Source organism: Plectropomus leopardus, chromosome 16, assembly GCF_026936395.1.
Source record: "Plectropomus leopardus strain MGB_pleo_1.0 chromosome 16, ASM2693639v1, whole genome shotgun sequence".
Classification (NCBI taxonomy): domain Eukaryota; kingdom Metazoa; phylum Chordata; class Actinopteri; order Perciformes; family Serranidae; genus Plectropomus; species Plectropomus leopardus.
The window spans coordinates 21,084,167-21,100,076 of record NC_142191.1 but is presented as its reverse complement, the minus strand read 5'-3'; the positions used below and the strand labels follow the sequence as shown (position 1 = coordinate 21,100,076).

Sequence of the window (15,910 nt, the reverse complement as noted above, 5' to 3'; positions counted from 1 at the left end):
TAGGGCTGTCCCTTAAAAGTCGGAGATTCGATTAATCAGTCAGTGACCTCTCAGTCGACTGATATTACTTCAAGTCGTTTTGGGTGTTTTTTGCTCATCAGTGTGCTGTGCAGTTTATTTTTGGGGACTTTTTTGGTCCCCAGATTTTGCTGTGAAGTGAGGTAAGGTAAGTGAAGTAAGGCTCATATATACCATTATCTTCTATCTTATGCTCATAAATGGTAAAGTTACAGCTCACATCAACTTAAAATGATACATTCTCTGGCTTTGGTTTTATATCTAACGTCAGCAAAGAAAAAAGTTGCCCATTTACGATCCATCATTAGCGCCGTTAGCCTATTTACTATATTATCTTAATGTTGCTGTCACACTGAATGTTTTGCTGAACCCACTCAAAGTTCAAAACTTTATATTAAAAAAAAGAGTCATTAAATATTCATATTCAACAGCCAAATCTGATTTGACTTGCATAATGCTGAGTCGGGCCTAACCGTGGCATAACGTTTCTAGATTTTACGTTGCACACACATAAAGAACAAACATAAATAAATAAAGAACTACTACCTGTTTTATGTCTGTATATCTGTTTAAAAAGACATCACTTTTCTTGAAATTTGTAAAAAAAAAAAAATATATATATATATATATATATATATATATATATATATATATATATATATATATATATATATATATATATATATATAAGATTCAAAGGTACAGAGACAGTTTGGGACAAGATTGGTGCAAATCAAGCTCCTTAGCATTCAGAACAACAAATTCATCCTAGTTTGATGATCACAAGGAATAGATCAGATTCAGATAATTAGTGACAAGCTCTTTAGACTGTAAAAAGTCTCCTGACATTATAGATTTCAAATCAATTGCATGGGCAGACTTTCTTTAGAGATAAAGTCTTGCCTATGCAAACAAAACTCTATTCCAGACCTATTCTACATCAATGTTTGTAACTCCTTAAGTAAACTGAGTTTTATTTGTTTTCCCATTCAGAAAAAAGAAAATGGTTTTGACGGTTGACTATGCTGTGCCATCTCTTTTGTGTGTGTGTGTACACAGAATTCTTCAACCCAAAAAGTAGGAAGGAGGAAGCAAAAAAGGAATAAAATGCATTTTTACCTATCATGGGTTCGCATGAAGTCCCAGGATTTCTTTGTGCCATTCTGAGGGGAAAATGACAAAAATAACAACATTAGTTAACACAATTAACAAAAACACTAGTTAATTCTTAAACACTGTGGTTTGACTACTGAGTGTGAAATAAAAGTGTATACAAAAAATGTGGAAACAGTAAGTATTTAGTACACCATAATATCACACTCGCTCTATATGTGATGTGTACAGCAGGTAGTCAAAGTACTGCTGATTTATTTACTTAATATGATTACTGTAGAAGCTATCAGCTGCCCCAAACTGATGCCTGCATGGGCATGTTGAAGTAATATTACAAAACACACCTAACAAAAAAATGTGGATGTGTGCAGATGTGAATCAAAAAGGACTGGGCCTGCACCAAACATGACATTGTTAAGCTTCATCAACCATAGTTCAGCAAAAAGCCATAATAATGACGTGAGCAACATTTTAAACAGTAGCCAAAACTTTGCAGAAGATATAGCAATGTGTGTTGTATTACCTTATCAAATTGATTTAACCATGGCTACCAAATTCAATACTAAACTTACAGCAAACACTGGCAACAACATGCTGTTTTCTGTCAGAAATTAGCTGCTAGGGGCAAAATGTCAGGAACTTCCCATGACTTTAGACTGAGGGAAAGAAATTCTGTCTCGTTAATGTCACAAAAAAAGCACAGAAGTCACACATATTCAAAAACCATTTAAGGCAGGTGCTGGACCAATGAATGACAGCATTGAACAACATGAAGAAAGGTCCCTGTCACTCCCTTAAAAAAGTATTTCACCTATATAAAGATGACCTATAGAAGATCACAAAACTGGGCCGTCTATGTTGTGAAAAGATGCAAATACTTTTGAAATTGGTGCCACGTGACCAGAGAAAACAGAGAAAAAGAACTGTGGCATAGAAAACAACTACAACTACCAGAATGCATTGCTCCATATCAGACTAACAAACGCTCCCACTGGTAGGTGAGGTAAAGTGAAGTCATCCAAACGACACAATGGCGGCTGGCTGGTAAACAACAACCACACATTACAAACTTAAATATGTTTTTGAAAACAATTTAGGCATGCGAAGAGCTGACAGAATCTTGATATATATTTGATCAGGACTGCCTAGTTCTATTTATTCATTTTTTAAACGTTATTCTTTGGACTTTTATGGCCTTTATTTGATAGGACAGCTAGATAAATTACAGGAAACCGGTATGAGAGAGAGTGGGGATGACATACAGTAAAGGGCCAACAGACTCGAACCTGGGGATACTGCGACGAAGACACAGTAGCCTCTATATATGGAGTGCCCGCTTTACCAACCGAGCTACCCAGTGCCCCAGTTTTTATTGTGCAGGAAGCAGTGTAGCATTAACTTCCTGTTCACAAACTTGCTATTACGGCTAAGTGGGCCTTAAAATATGTTTCTGAAAATAATGCAACGTATAAGCACATCTACAAGTGATGTTTCAAACAAAGGCTCCTCTTCTTCAGAATTGTTAATTTCCTGACCCCCCCCAGAAAAGGATCCACAGTCCATTGTCGGACTTAGTTGCAGGGAGAGATTACTGGTGACTAAACGCTAAAACATGTCCTTTAGTTACTAAACTTCAATAACAATAGTTTGTGTGTCATTGAAAACTGAATGTTTTTATGCCCTGTGGTCACATCATCATATCAACAGGACGTGTTGTGCGGCTGAACGCTCAGTAAATTTCCAGCAGTTCAATAACATTCAAACCGCCAAGGCAGGTGTGTGACCTGATCAGCACAAAAGAGAATCACTATCAGCACAAAACACTGGCTGGCACTGAGATAAATATATTGGCAGTGACACACACACACATTGTCTGATTGTTGGCTCCTCATTTGAAGTTAGTGTTAAGAGACGATGAGGAAAACATCCTGATAATCCAGTTTATTTTCATTCATACCAGGTGAAGCTAGGAAAAGTATTTGCAGCTCAGGGTGCAAAACTGTAGGGGAAAATCCTAAATTTATTCCCCTTTAGCGTGAAATCAACCAAATAGATTCCATTCACTGACGTGCAAGTTCCTGCAGCTGTGACTCAGTCTGCACAGAGGACTGACTTCAGCCCACTGACTTTTACATCAAAACTAACCACTTTTACCAGTATACATACTGGTAGGTCACTTTTGCAAGGCAGAAATCAAAATTGTAAAACCAAAGTGAATGGGTACAATGCAGAGCTGCAGGCAAGGTCAAGGAAAGTAACATCTTTAACCCATTCCATGTATTTTGACTTTTATTTTCTATCATCTACATGAAATCAGTAAAGATGTGAGAATTACACTGAAAACTTAGCATATATTCCTCTCTTCACATTGCATGCTGTATAAATATGGTAAAGTCGGCCTACATTTCCTATGCCTGAGGAAATATGGCCTTGATTCAAATTTAGGCTACACCTCCTCTCCACCCACAAGCTCTTTCAGACACAGGGATGACAGCTCCACTAGAGCAGGCTTATTTCAGCTACAATAGATGTGCTTTCTTCTTGTAAATGCAGTGGTGCAGTTTCAGTACCACCCAAGAAATGCGAGGAGGTGAAATGACAAGCTAATTGCGCTGATAGAATCAGACATAATAAAGCTACTGCTGTGGCAACAGGGTTTGAGTTCGTATGTGACACTTGTGCCAGAGATCTACTTAGAGCTGCTAGGTGTGACTTTAAGATTTTGATCTAAAAAGGGAATAAACTAACACACAGCTTTTAAAAGCTACTGGCTGATTTGATGGACTGAAGAATATGGAGGCTTGAGTCCTTCCTCACAAGTAGGGGTGTGCCAAATCATATTATCGCTGATAATCCCAATATAATTTTTAGTATGTCAAGAAAAAAATAATATTGTGGAAATGGTAATATTTTGACTTACTGACTTGTTCATCAGTGCTGAGTGACAAACGCTGCAGCAAGAGGACCGCAGGAGAAACAGCAGCGCTAACGAACCTGCACTTCATACAATTATTTAGTGAATAAAGTGGCATTTTTTAACTGGGTATCGTAATCCCTCTATTTAACCTAGATGAAAGCAGAATAAAACTGGATTATGTATTACATGCCTAATTTATTAATTCATAAAAATAATCTGAATACTCGACATACTATCTCTACTATCAGTCAGTACAGTTTGGGTAAAGAAACTAAAAAATGAATCGGCTTTTTAAGGTGTTCTCAAAATCAACTCAATAAACAGTGAAACGAGTGGTGCATGAGCTCACAGGTCACTGCCACAGGACCTCGATGAGAAGCCAAGCTAGCATAATGCTGTTCATGCATCATTAACGATCATGTTGTGATGTGAAATGAGAGCGTGAAGCCAAAGTTTGTGTCGGGTTAGATCATATGTTGCTATGGTATCACCTTTATATACTGTAACAGCTATAATATAAGGCATATGATGAAGACTTATTGTATGCACATTTGAATGCTGAGCTCACATAACCCCGTAAAAACCTGACTTGAGTCAAAAGGGTAAAAGGGTCAAAAGTCTAAAATAATTCATAGCAAGTACTGGTGCAGCAAATGCCACTTTAGCTATGCACCTGCTTTGACAACTGAAATGTTGATATTAAATAAGCACATTTTAATTTCAAAACTAAATACAAATATTTACTGATTTCTGTCTTTTCAATCTAACGATCTAAAGCTATGATTGGTCCAAAAAAATCTGGCCCGTCCCCACATAAACCGGCATAGATTCCTTTGAAGTCTAACCCGTGCCAAGACCATGGCAAAAGTTTTGGACCTGGGGCAAATTAAAAACTAATTTCATATGCGTAACAGACACTGTCTCTGACATGCACCTTCATGGTCTGCATTTAAAAAACTTAACAACAACAAACAAACAAAATAAACCCCTGGGAAATTCACGCGAACCTGCTGAAATTCTTAAAGCATGATGTTTAAGCCTCTGAAACCTGGAGCGACATCGCTTTTATTGTGCTGCTGTCAGATGCCTTTCACAAGTATTTAAACCTTTGCAAATTGGTGCAATTTCTTTCAAAAACACTGGAAAAAAGGCAATGAGCAACTTGGTAAGAAAATCATTTCCCATGTCTAGGGAAAAAAAGAAAAAAAAAGAGAAAAACACTATATTTATTGTTATCATTAAATATAGTATTGAAATTAAATTCTTCTTGCTAATTTTTGGGTCATGTTTTATTTCCTCACTCATTGCCTTCTTCCGATGTTTTTGAAATAAATAAAGCTAATTTACTCAGGTCTCAAAGGGTTAAATGACGATGAAATGTTGCATTTATCTATCCATATTTTTTTTTAAATTGTCCGTTAACCAACACTGCAGGCTCATGCAGTAGGGATTTAAAGACCTAAAGCCAAAAGTGATACCAGTCTTTTCTCCAGCTGTCAGCCTCGCTGTGGAGTCATGTCATGAAAGATGCTCCGCCTGAGCTGCAGACAGTCGACTAGTGTAATTACTCTCACAGAAAACCTGTCATGTCAACAAAGTGTGCCGAGTGTCTTACACGCCATCATTCCTCCTTGATGCCAAGCCTGCCGCACCCCTCTCGCTTTTTCTCAGAGAAAGCAAAACCAGTGTGAAGGCGTGTGTGTGTGTGTGTGATAAATCACTTGTCGTGACTGAGGCGGAGATGCACTTCTCGTGGCTTGTTGCTTTGTTAAGCGTGCATACTGAATTATTTATGAGACAGAGCATTTTTCACGTCAAAGGACCTTTTACAGGTAAATTGTTGGGTATTTGCATGTGGATTAAACATATACTGTATGTACACTAGGGTGTCCTGCATATATGTGGAACTGATGTGTATATATCTCTGCAAAAAGCACATAATTTATTTTGCAATAAACTTTGCAATGACGTAATAGTAGTTAGGATATTTTGAGAACATAGCATTTTGGAACAAGTGCTACTAATAATAATGTAGCCATGTGAATAAATCAGTGGAACGTTCCACTCCTTCTTTTGTTGATATTCATTGTTTTAATATATGTTTATTAAATAAAAAGGTGCTTTGTGGACACCAATATTTAGAAAACAAATAGGCCCATATAGTTGGAAACACATATCTGCAAAACAACGGGCAGGCATCATTTACAATCCCCATAATGCACTAAAAAGCCTATTGAGTCTCATCTAACAACAACACATGATGCAGACTGCCTGTGGTTTGGAGGTATTTACTGAACATCAAAAGCTACTGCAACTTGCTTTGCTTGGGGGCCACTTTTGCGAAATGACAGGAGGCTAGGGGCCAGCCACAACAGCCCCATACACGTTTCTTGAATTTTAGTATGTTTCTATGATTTTAGGACATTTCCTGGATTTGGGACGTTCTGAGGACATTTCTAGGATCTCTGAGGTGAATTATCTTATGCATTAGCTCAGTTAAAATGGCTTTTTTACTATACTGCGTGAACATTGCCGTCACCCTGAATGTCCCGATAAACCCCATTCAAAATCTAAAACTCTAACTGGAAAAAGAAAAGAGCATACAGTTCAAATATTTACACTGAACAGCTAAATCCCATTCGACTGACATCATTTTAAGTCAGTTACAGCTGTATGGATTACTAAGTAATGCGTTTCTGTCAAAAATTGTATTGTAGTAATTTTGCATATTGACGACTTAGATGAGCATTTGGCTGAAACGTGGTCAAAAGCTCCGGTTTTAGCGTGCTGGGTAGCTCACCAGGTAGAGCCTCATGTACAAAGGCTGTGTCCTTGCTGCAGCAGCAGGTTTGACTCCAAACTGAAGCTCTTTTCTGCATGTCATCCCCTCCTTCTCCACCTGTCACACTTAATCTTTCCGACTGAATAAAGGCAAAAAGCCAAAAAAGAAATCATAAAAGCTCCAGTTTCCTTGTCCAAAATGAAGCAAGAAGCCGTCACTTACAGATACACTTCATATTTTAACAGTGCAAAACAAAGAGCTTTGTGGGACAGAAGGCCAAAACTAAGATAAAATTATCAACTTTGGCCATGTTAGTAAGAGTAATGTGAGATTGCTTTACAGCAAAAACAGGAAGAGTGTGCTGTCCTTCCAGTACATAAGGGAGTTACAGCTATCACAGATTTCTGCTAACATCCGATGGTGGAAGGTGCGAGAGGAGGATGATAAAAAATAAAAAATCACTTACAAGAAGGTCTGTCCATTCAGAAAAGCAAATCCAAGCAGGGGAAATGAGTCAGAGCGATATCTCCAACAGGAAGTCGCATGATTAAGGAAACGTGGTCTTAACCAGAACCAACAAAACCAGTAACATCAGAGACTGAGACAAAGACTAACAACCATCTTGATTATGGTTTTAGTTTGTGTACAGTGATCTTATCAAAATACAACCGTTAATTTGAAGATGACTGATTGCACTGATGTAAGACCAAAAAGATGATTGTTTTGTTCTATAGCAGCCACATACCGTACAAAGTAAAACTACTAACACACACACACACACACACACACACACACACACACACACACACACACACACACACACACACACACACACACACACACACACGGCTCTCTGGTGTCCTGTCACTACCCACAGATGGTGGGGTTCCCCTCATTACTCGGGACACTTGCTGAGAGAAGGGGGGCGGGGACAGCTTGAATAGCCCAGGGGAGACAGAGAATCATGGCCGACATGGATTACGACAGAGAGATTAGCCCGTGGGGAGAGAGAGAGAGAGAGAGAGAGAGAGGAAGGGAAGGGAGGCAGAAACAGGCTACACAGGACCTTGAAATTAATGTGGTCCCTCTGGCTTTGGGCATCAGAAATGACAGACTCCTGTGTGAATGGCTATTGTAGAGAGGGATGTATGGTCTTTTAGGTGCTTAAAGACTAATAACCATCACACACACACACACACCTCCTGACTGCACTATAAAGCTGGCAGCTGCAGCGAAAAGAAAAAAAAAAATCAACTACCATCCTCATATACAATAGCACTCTTTGAATCTCAACATGTGCTCTCCAGTTTTTTTCTGGTTTTAGCTTCAGTCCCTGTCTTCTCAGCAGACTGAACAAAGGCTGCAGGGCTATCATACACACATTACAACCAGTGAACTAATGATCAGCAGAGCGTAGAAACGACAGTGACAAAAAGCATCTGCACCTGCACAAACTGATCGACCACTAATGATGAGATTACAGCTCTGCGGTGCAGCATTAAAACAACCTGGTGAGTGGGTCCACTCCACCAGAGCTGAATCCTGTGTCAAGGACACCCTCCTCGAGTACACGCCCACGTGATCGTGAAAACCGCAGAAGGCATATAGACCTCAAATCACATCCAACAAGTTTACATGTAAGTGTGCATCTAATGCAATTTGACTGAGATATTACTTGGAGGAATTGATTGCAGCCTATGTCTGTTTTAACCACTGTTAACATTTGCCAAAAATATTGTGCAGTCATAAGCTTTCATGCGAGATGATTATTTCAAATGCTTGTTTTAATTTCTCACAACATGCTAGGGCTGGTCGAGTTGATTCATCAACAGCAATCTTGATTATTCAATCACTGAATACACTTGTCGAGAACGAGACTGAGAGTTGAAAGTCGTACTAGCAGCTCTGAGAGGCTGTAAAATGAAGCCAACGTGGAAGTGACAAATAATGCAGTTCTTTAAATCGTTAACAATCCCCATAGACCCCCATGTTGAAATGCCCAACTTTACAGGATGTTTATAGCCATGTTTAAAAAAACAATTTGGGCCTTTTTAGCTACTTTCAACATTTATGACCACTGTACGGAGGTAATTTTTACATAATTCACCCAGTAACACGCTATTAAAGCTTAAAGTTATGCATATTAAAGAGCAGGGGTGTCTGAGTGACAGGCTGTCTGCGAGGCGTCACCACCGTCGATGGGCCAGATGCGCCCTTCGCTCCTCCATAGCACCAGCCTCTAATCCAAATATGGTCACTTCTGGCTCCAAGAAAATAAGATGGTGTCAAGCAAAATGCCGAACTCCAGGTTTCAAAATGGGAGTCCAAAAACCAACAGGTGACATCGCTACGTGGCTACATCCATTTTTCATACGGTCTGTGGTTATCACTGGTTGCCACTTAATGACAATATTGAATTTTAAGATAATTTCAGGTTAATTTAACTGACATTTTCTAGCTTTTATTTTAAGACTACTTAAAAAGAGAAGTTAGTCTAAGCTGAATATGTCTTTTAATTTGAAATGATGAGCTGAATGTAATGCCGAGAGATTACTCAACTTGCCAAATTAATTTAAATAGAAACATAATAAAAGCAGACTTCCCAGCATGCATCATTTGAGTGTTATAACTCTCCAGAGAGCCCACTGGGTGTAGTTTGAAGAAAACAAATGGAAAATTTAGGCTATATGTCTTAATTGCATTTTGGCTTAAGTCGTGGTTATTTCTCCTCATAACAATGAAAAAAATGCTATGCAAAACTGTGACGAAACTACAACAAAAAAGCTGCCGGTTCAACTGAAAAGATTATATGAGTTTTAATAAACTTGTTTTCTCAAGTTCAATGAACTTTAACTTTGAACCAACGATGCAACTTCAGTTCAGGCAACTTACATTTTTAAAGCAGCACTGAAATGTTCTTTTTAAAATGAACACAGCATAATATATTTGAACTCCACTGGTATTCATTACTTTAGACGAAAATGTTCACTGGGAAAAACAAGAACTACAATAACTCGTTTTGGTAGATTTTCACTCACAGGTCATAAATTATCATACTGAATTATCGCCCAAAGTATTTAAGCATGCAGACAATGGTCTCTCCACCTACACTCATTAGGCTCATTTTACTGCCATGATTCGGGCTTGAGCCTATAAATAACTATTCATGTTAGAAAATGTGTGTTTTAAGATCATAATGGAGCTCACATTCATTGAAGGAGCGCCGGGGCCACTTGCTGTAATCTATACAAGATAAATGATTCCAGATGAATAATTCAAAATCATTAAAATGAATAAATGGGAGGTAATTATCCTGCTCCAAGTGGCAACCTGTGATTCCACGTGAGCACGAGGCGACAGAGATAAGAGGGGTTTCCCAGAGTCAATGAGGGACAATCACCTGCTTTGTAGAGGGAGGCGAGGGAGAGGAGACAAAACACCAGTAAACACTAATGATGAAGAGAGCCTCTCACGCATGTCATTATCTACTTTAAGAGTGTGTTTCTCTGTGTGTGTGTGTGTGTGTGTGTGTGTGTGAGCAGGTTTCGGTTAGCTGCAGATGTATGGATGATGAACATAAAAGGTCTGGGGAAGAGATGCTCCCTCAGTGGGACTGAGAGGTCTTTGTGGGGAGTCCCTTAAAACAGCCCCTCCTGCACAGGAGAGATGACGAGGATGAAAGGGAGGACAGGACGGAGAGGGAGTCCACCATCATCTCTTTTGTTGTCCATCTGCTGTCTTAGCCGTTCCGCCATTCTCTTGACAAGCTTAACCCCCCTCATCCTCGTCCTCTGCTGTCACAGGTGTAAACCCCAAATTGAAAAAAATCTCCTGCCTGAGATCCTCTCAACATGAGTGCCTAAGTACTTGAGTTTTCTGATTAAACTGAGAGCAACGCTACAAAGGAGCACCTTTAAACACCTGATAGTCGCCGTTTCTTTATGTTTAAAGTACTCTCCGCACTGAACACTGAGCATTGTTACCGCCCAAGAGTGAACAAAATAGCCTTCATCTTGCAACTACTAATGACATAAACTGTACTTCATCAGTAAGAATACATCAAGTAACGGCTTCCTATCATCTACAGGGTGAGGCGGCATATATGGCTAAAAAATAACATTACAACATTTTTAGTCTGTATCACGATACACTTGACATTTTGCAATCTTACTAAATTACTTAAGTATTACTAAAATACAAAATTATTAAAAACTACAGTTACAATAAAGTTAAATAAAGTAGGTACTGTCATATAATAAAGTTAAATAAAGCACTTTTATAATAAAGTTATATTAAGTATTTTTAGAATTAAGGATGCATGATATTAGATTTTTATATGCTGATATTTTCAAACTCATTTAGGCCGATTGCCAATGCAGATATAAATATATGTGCACTTATGTTGTTGCACCTGATTGCAGAGACTATCAAGTCTTTCCTGTAGTGGAATTAACATATTATACTGACTCTTATTATGATGGTGTGGCAGACGCAGACTATAAACTATGCTTTTCATTATGTACATATTCACTTGGAGAAAAAATAAACTTTAACCTAGGTTACATGTAAAACATGCCATATTTATTCTTATGTGACAAAATCTGAACAAAACTGTAAAATTTCTCCCACTTTCACAGGTTTGGATGATGCTCTCCCTACCACAATGCTGACAAGAACTAAATCCCGGGCAAATCTGACCTGTTTCAACGAATTAAACTCATATAATCAAAGTGTTGTCATATCCCCAGAAAAGTTGGATGAAAACATTTAATTTTTAAGCTGCTATCTGCCGATACCAATGATGTGCCCATAGTATCATGCATCCCCAGTTAAAATAAAGTTAAATAAAGTATTGCCAAACTTATATGAATCAAAGCAGAACCATTGGTGCCGGTTCATCGCTGGCCAGAAATGTTGATGTTTTTGCGTGGACTTGAAGCTACCAGTCAACGATTAGATGTTAGCAGTTAACAAAAAGTTCAGCATTTACCACAGCGCCATTAAATGTGAGAATTTATTCAGTATGCTGGAAACAAACAAACCGTCCTCAAATTCATACATTAATAGTATTTGCAAGTCATACTGGTGCTCCATGCTTGCAAAATGCAACCAATTAGTAGCAATCTGGAGCACTGCAGATACAGATTTAAGTGGTCTGGAAGGGCGGAGGAGTGTGTGTGTTATGTATTGTGCTGGTGTGTCTTTGTTTTTATGTGTGTGTGTCGTGAGCATTAGAGAGCCATAGGAGGGAGTGAGAGAACCAAAACGCTGAAGCGAGACTCATGCCAGTGGCTTAAAAAAATTGTGTGCATTTCAAATCGATGTTCGCTCTGTAGTCGTTTCAAACATCCCACATGTAAAAAGCGATGATACATAGAGTATATAGTATGTGATATATTGCCTACCACTATATTTGATATATCGCCTAACCCTAATGTGTTTTCAGAGTGAGAATTAATATTATACATCCTTTGCACCACTGTCAGTATCCTGATTTTACACATCAGAAGCCAAGTCTATAACCCAGGAACAGAGAAACTGCACAAATATTTTGAAACCTAAAAATAAATCAATCCTGGACTGCAGCCTATGTTTGGGTGAGGAAGCATTTCTCACTTTGCTGGAGACCATCAGGACACACAGGCATCACACTTTTCTTTTAGCAGAAAGACTTAAAAAAATAATATTTTGGTAATGACACACCTATTAAACAAAGATAAATAACGCATAGTAATACTGATTTAGAGTCATGCTTCAGGATCACAGTGTCGTGCCTTTTAATTTCCAGTATGCAGTGAAGATACTGAGTATTTACTGCAAACCACTGAGAAAGCTGACACGAAATTTGACGCCTTTTGATCTCCTCAGATAAAAATGTACAGTTAACAAGATTTCAGTCACAGACGATCCAATATGCCTGCCCTGTTTGCTGACCTGGATAGGCAGCTAAAAATGGACGGATAGATGGATGAATGAATAGATGGATGGATGGATGGATAGCAACTAGGCTATACGTGTGCCCACAAACCCTTTTAATAGAGGACTATATGTGCTGACTGTGTGTCTGTATGTCTACAGGACTAATGAATCAATACAAAAAGCACTTCAAAAGCATAGAGGAGATGATGATTGATATCAGAAACTGGTCAATTTTAAACAAACCTAATATCTTAGAAAGAATAGCTACTGTGTAGAGCCTTAGAGGACAGGCTTTTGTTTGTTGAGTTAAGATTTATTGTTTATTGTCCTGTTTCTTAAAACTTAAGAGATGTACTTTTTAGTAAAATGACCTCCATTTACGTTGATTAATTTTCCTTTGGGTGGATGTCCATGAACGTGTTTGTGGGCCTGTGACAGAAGGTAGAGTATTTTGTTTGTTGACTGAGCAGTAAGATAACATGTATTTTGGATTGATTACTGCAATAATATTGTAATGGTGTCTTATGAATCCATAAGAGTTGAGCACGTGTTTGTGTGCATGGTACAAAAAAGAATCAATCAACGTATCTAATAAGCCAATATGAGAATATATTGCGAGACAACATATATTTGTCAATATGTCAAAATACACAAATTAACCCCACCAACATGTGCATAAAACTTACATATACATGCAGTATGCATCACGTACACTTACACTAATCCACAAATACAAAACTACATAAACACACCTGAAGAAAAACAATAATCCAACAGACTCAGTTACCAGTGCTCTCTTTTCCCCAAATCAAAATCTTTTTACCTCACTGAAATTTAAGCTATGTATGGTAAAATGAGGCCAGAGATTTCTGTTGCATTAATACAAAGTAAAAATGAATAACAGAAGGTGGCCGAACAAATAGCAAAAACACTACATTTCATACTAACAAGAACCATACGTAATGTGAATCTGTCACATCAAGGATGATACCCACTTCTCTTAAAGTGGAATCTCTTAATAACAGCGTCTTAAAGAAATCAACACATCGTGTCAAAATAGACAGACACAAACCACCCAGCAAAGGGCATCGGATCAAGACTTCAGGCATACATCTCTGGGTTTGAAGGCACAGTATTTAAAATACTTAACAGTAAAAGTAGGAAGATAAAAACGTTTTCGGATTATTTCTAACTATCTGATGGGCAGGGAGATATAATGACTAAGAGGGTAAAGGCAAATAACAGAACAACTAGAGCCACAATGCAGCCTTTAAAACCAGGAAAAGACAACAGTTATGATATAACAATCTAAAAAAAATCTGTGCTTTTATCATATCGTGATACAGGTTTAATGTCAATATATTGCTCTGATACCATGATTTTAGGAATCTATGTTGTTTGCATATATTGTTAAACTAAACAAAAAGCAAACACAACCTTTCACACTTTTATCAGTGGGTTATGAAGGTGTGGAGAGAGCGACCAGATAGAATCAGGCAATATGTGATCGATGATAAAATTAGGGATGCACCATATTGTATTTTTTGCCAATATTAAATTCATTGATTCATTGTGCAAAATAAGAAAAATGCTTTAAATTAGTATTGATGTTTTGTAAAATATTCACTTTGTCAATAAAAATAAATAAATAAATACATAAATAAATAAAAAATATCAATTCGTCCTATCAGCAGATATCAGCATGTTGGCTGATACTGAAGCCAATATCTGCCTATACCCATGACATGCAGATATTATTGTGCATCACTACACTGTAAAAACAAACTATTTGTTTTAACTTTTAAAAACCGAGAGTCCAGGCTGCCTTAAATTTTTTAAGTAGACTGAATTTGAGAAAACAAGTTGAATCATTAGCAGAGACACTAGCTTTTTAAAAACAAGTACCTTCTTTATACAATGTAATAAAAATAAAAAGGTTGCAATAAGCTGGTTTGTTAAGAAAAATAGGACAAATAGGTGACTAAATAATTTGACATTCATGTAAAAGGCTGTAGCTACCATGAGATGTATACATACTGCAGTGTTATGTGTTATATCGTGGACCTGTATTTTCACTGTAGTGAGTTAAACAGGCATTTAGGGAAGTTTTAACTCTACAAATACCAAAGAATTTGAACAGACGCGTCTCCACAATGATCCACATAAATGTGGGAAATTCAGCTTAATGAAAAAATGAAGTGTCAGACCTCTGACCTACAGACACTAACACCACACAGGCTGCATTCACACAGCGGCCAATTTGTCAAGTGGGATCAACAAGTCTCACCTGACCTGCTGTTGAGAGAGGAAACATGCTCCCTTGTGTGTAACACTGCTAAACCGTGTTAAAAACACCTCCTTACACTAATGTAAAGCATGTGCTAACGTTAACGTGATGCTTAATGTGACAGGATACCGTTAGCATGCTAGCTTGTCTCTTAGCCGCCTCGGGTTCGTGCCAAACACAGAGGGAGCTTTTATATGTGCAAATAGATCAAATAAGGTTGTTTAGTCATTGTGGTTAAGGTAGCACCGATTGTTGTTGCCAGCGTCTGTGTTTAAGGTCAGTTTAGCCTTCATGTTTTGCTAACATGCTAGCTGCTAAATGAATGGGGGGTTGGGCTAGCCTACAGCATCCACCATCCTGATCCAACCGTTATGAGACAGAAATGACTCACCTGGTTATAGTGCACCCTGAACGGCTTCAGGTAGTCGGAGTCTGTGCACGGAGTGACTTCAATGTTGTTAATCTCTTCCATAGTTCACACCTGGAGCTGGTTGTTGGTTCACCGATGGTTGTCTGTCACCGCACACTAACTGACAGTGAAGGAATGTCTACGGCAGCCGCGAGAGGACATGAGGCTCAGCTGTGAGGATGGTGCGAAAGGTGAGAGGGACATTATTAACTGGGACAGGTCAAACTGTATGGAAACTCAAGCAGTTCATAGAGCATGGTCTGAAATAAGAGATAATGATTTGTTCAGTCAGAAAAAAAAAATCCATTACCTTTTTTAAAAAATAATATTTTTTTTAGTATTTAATTGAGATAAATTGATCCCTCCCTAGGTATATTTTAATAATAATTATTATAATGATTAAGTTCATTTATCCCTTCAGGCATTAAACATTGGTTTGGAAACCATTTTTAAATGCTGAATACC

The 15,910-nt window shown here is 38.0% G+C and overlaps 1 protein-coding gene across 1 annotated transcript in view; it reads right to left on the bottom strand.

The window, feature by feature from the left end:
- Window positions 1-15,685, bottom strand: part of nudt14 (nudix (nucleoside diphosphate linked moiety X)-type motif 14) — a 33,200-nt gene extending 17,515 nt beyond the window's left edge. The window contains exons 1-2 of the mRNA XM_042503649.2: window positions 15,428-15,685; window positions 1,138-1,181 (exon numbers count right to left, since the gene is read on the bottom strand). Of these exons, the coding sequence (XP_042359583.1) occupies window positions 1,138-1,181; window positions 15,428-15,508 (125 nt within the window). The 5' untranslated portion in view covers window positions 15,509-15,685. The remainder of the gene's footprint in view (window positions 1-1,137; window positions 1,182-15,427) is intronic.
- Window positions 15,686-15,910: the final 225 nt, after the last annotated feature.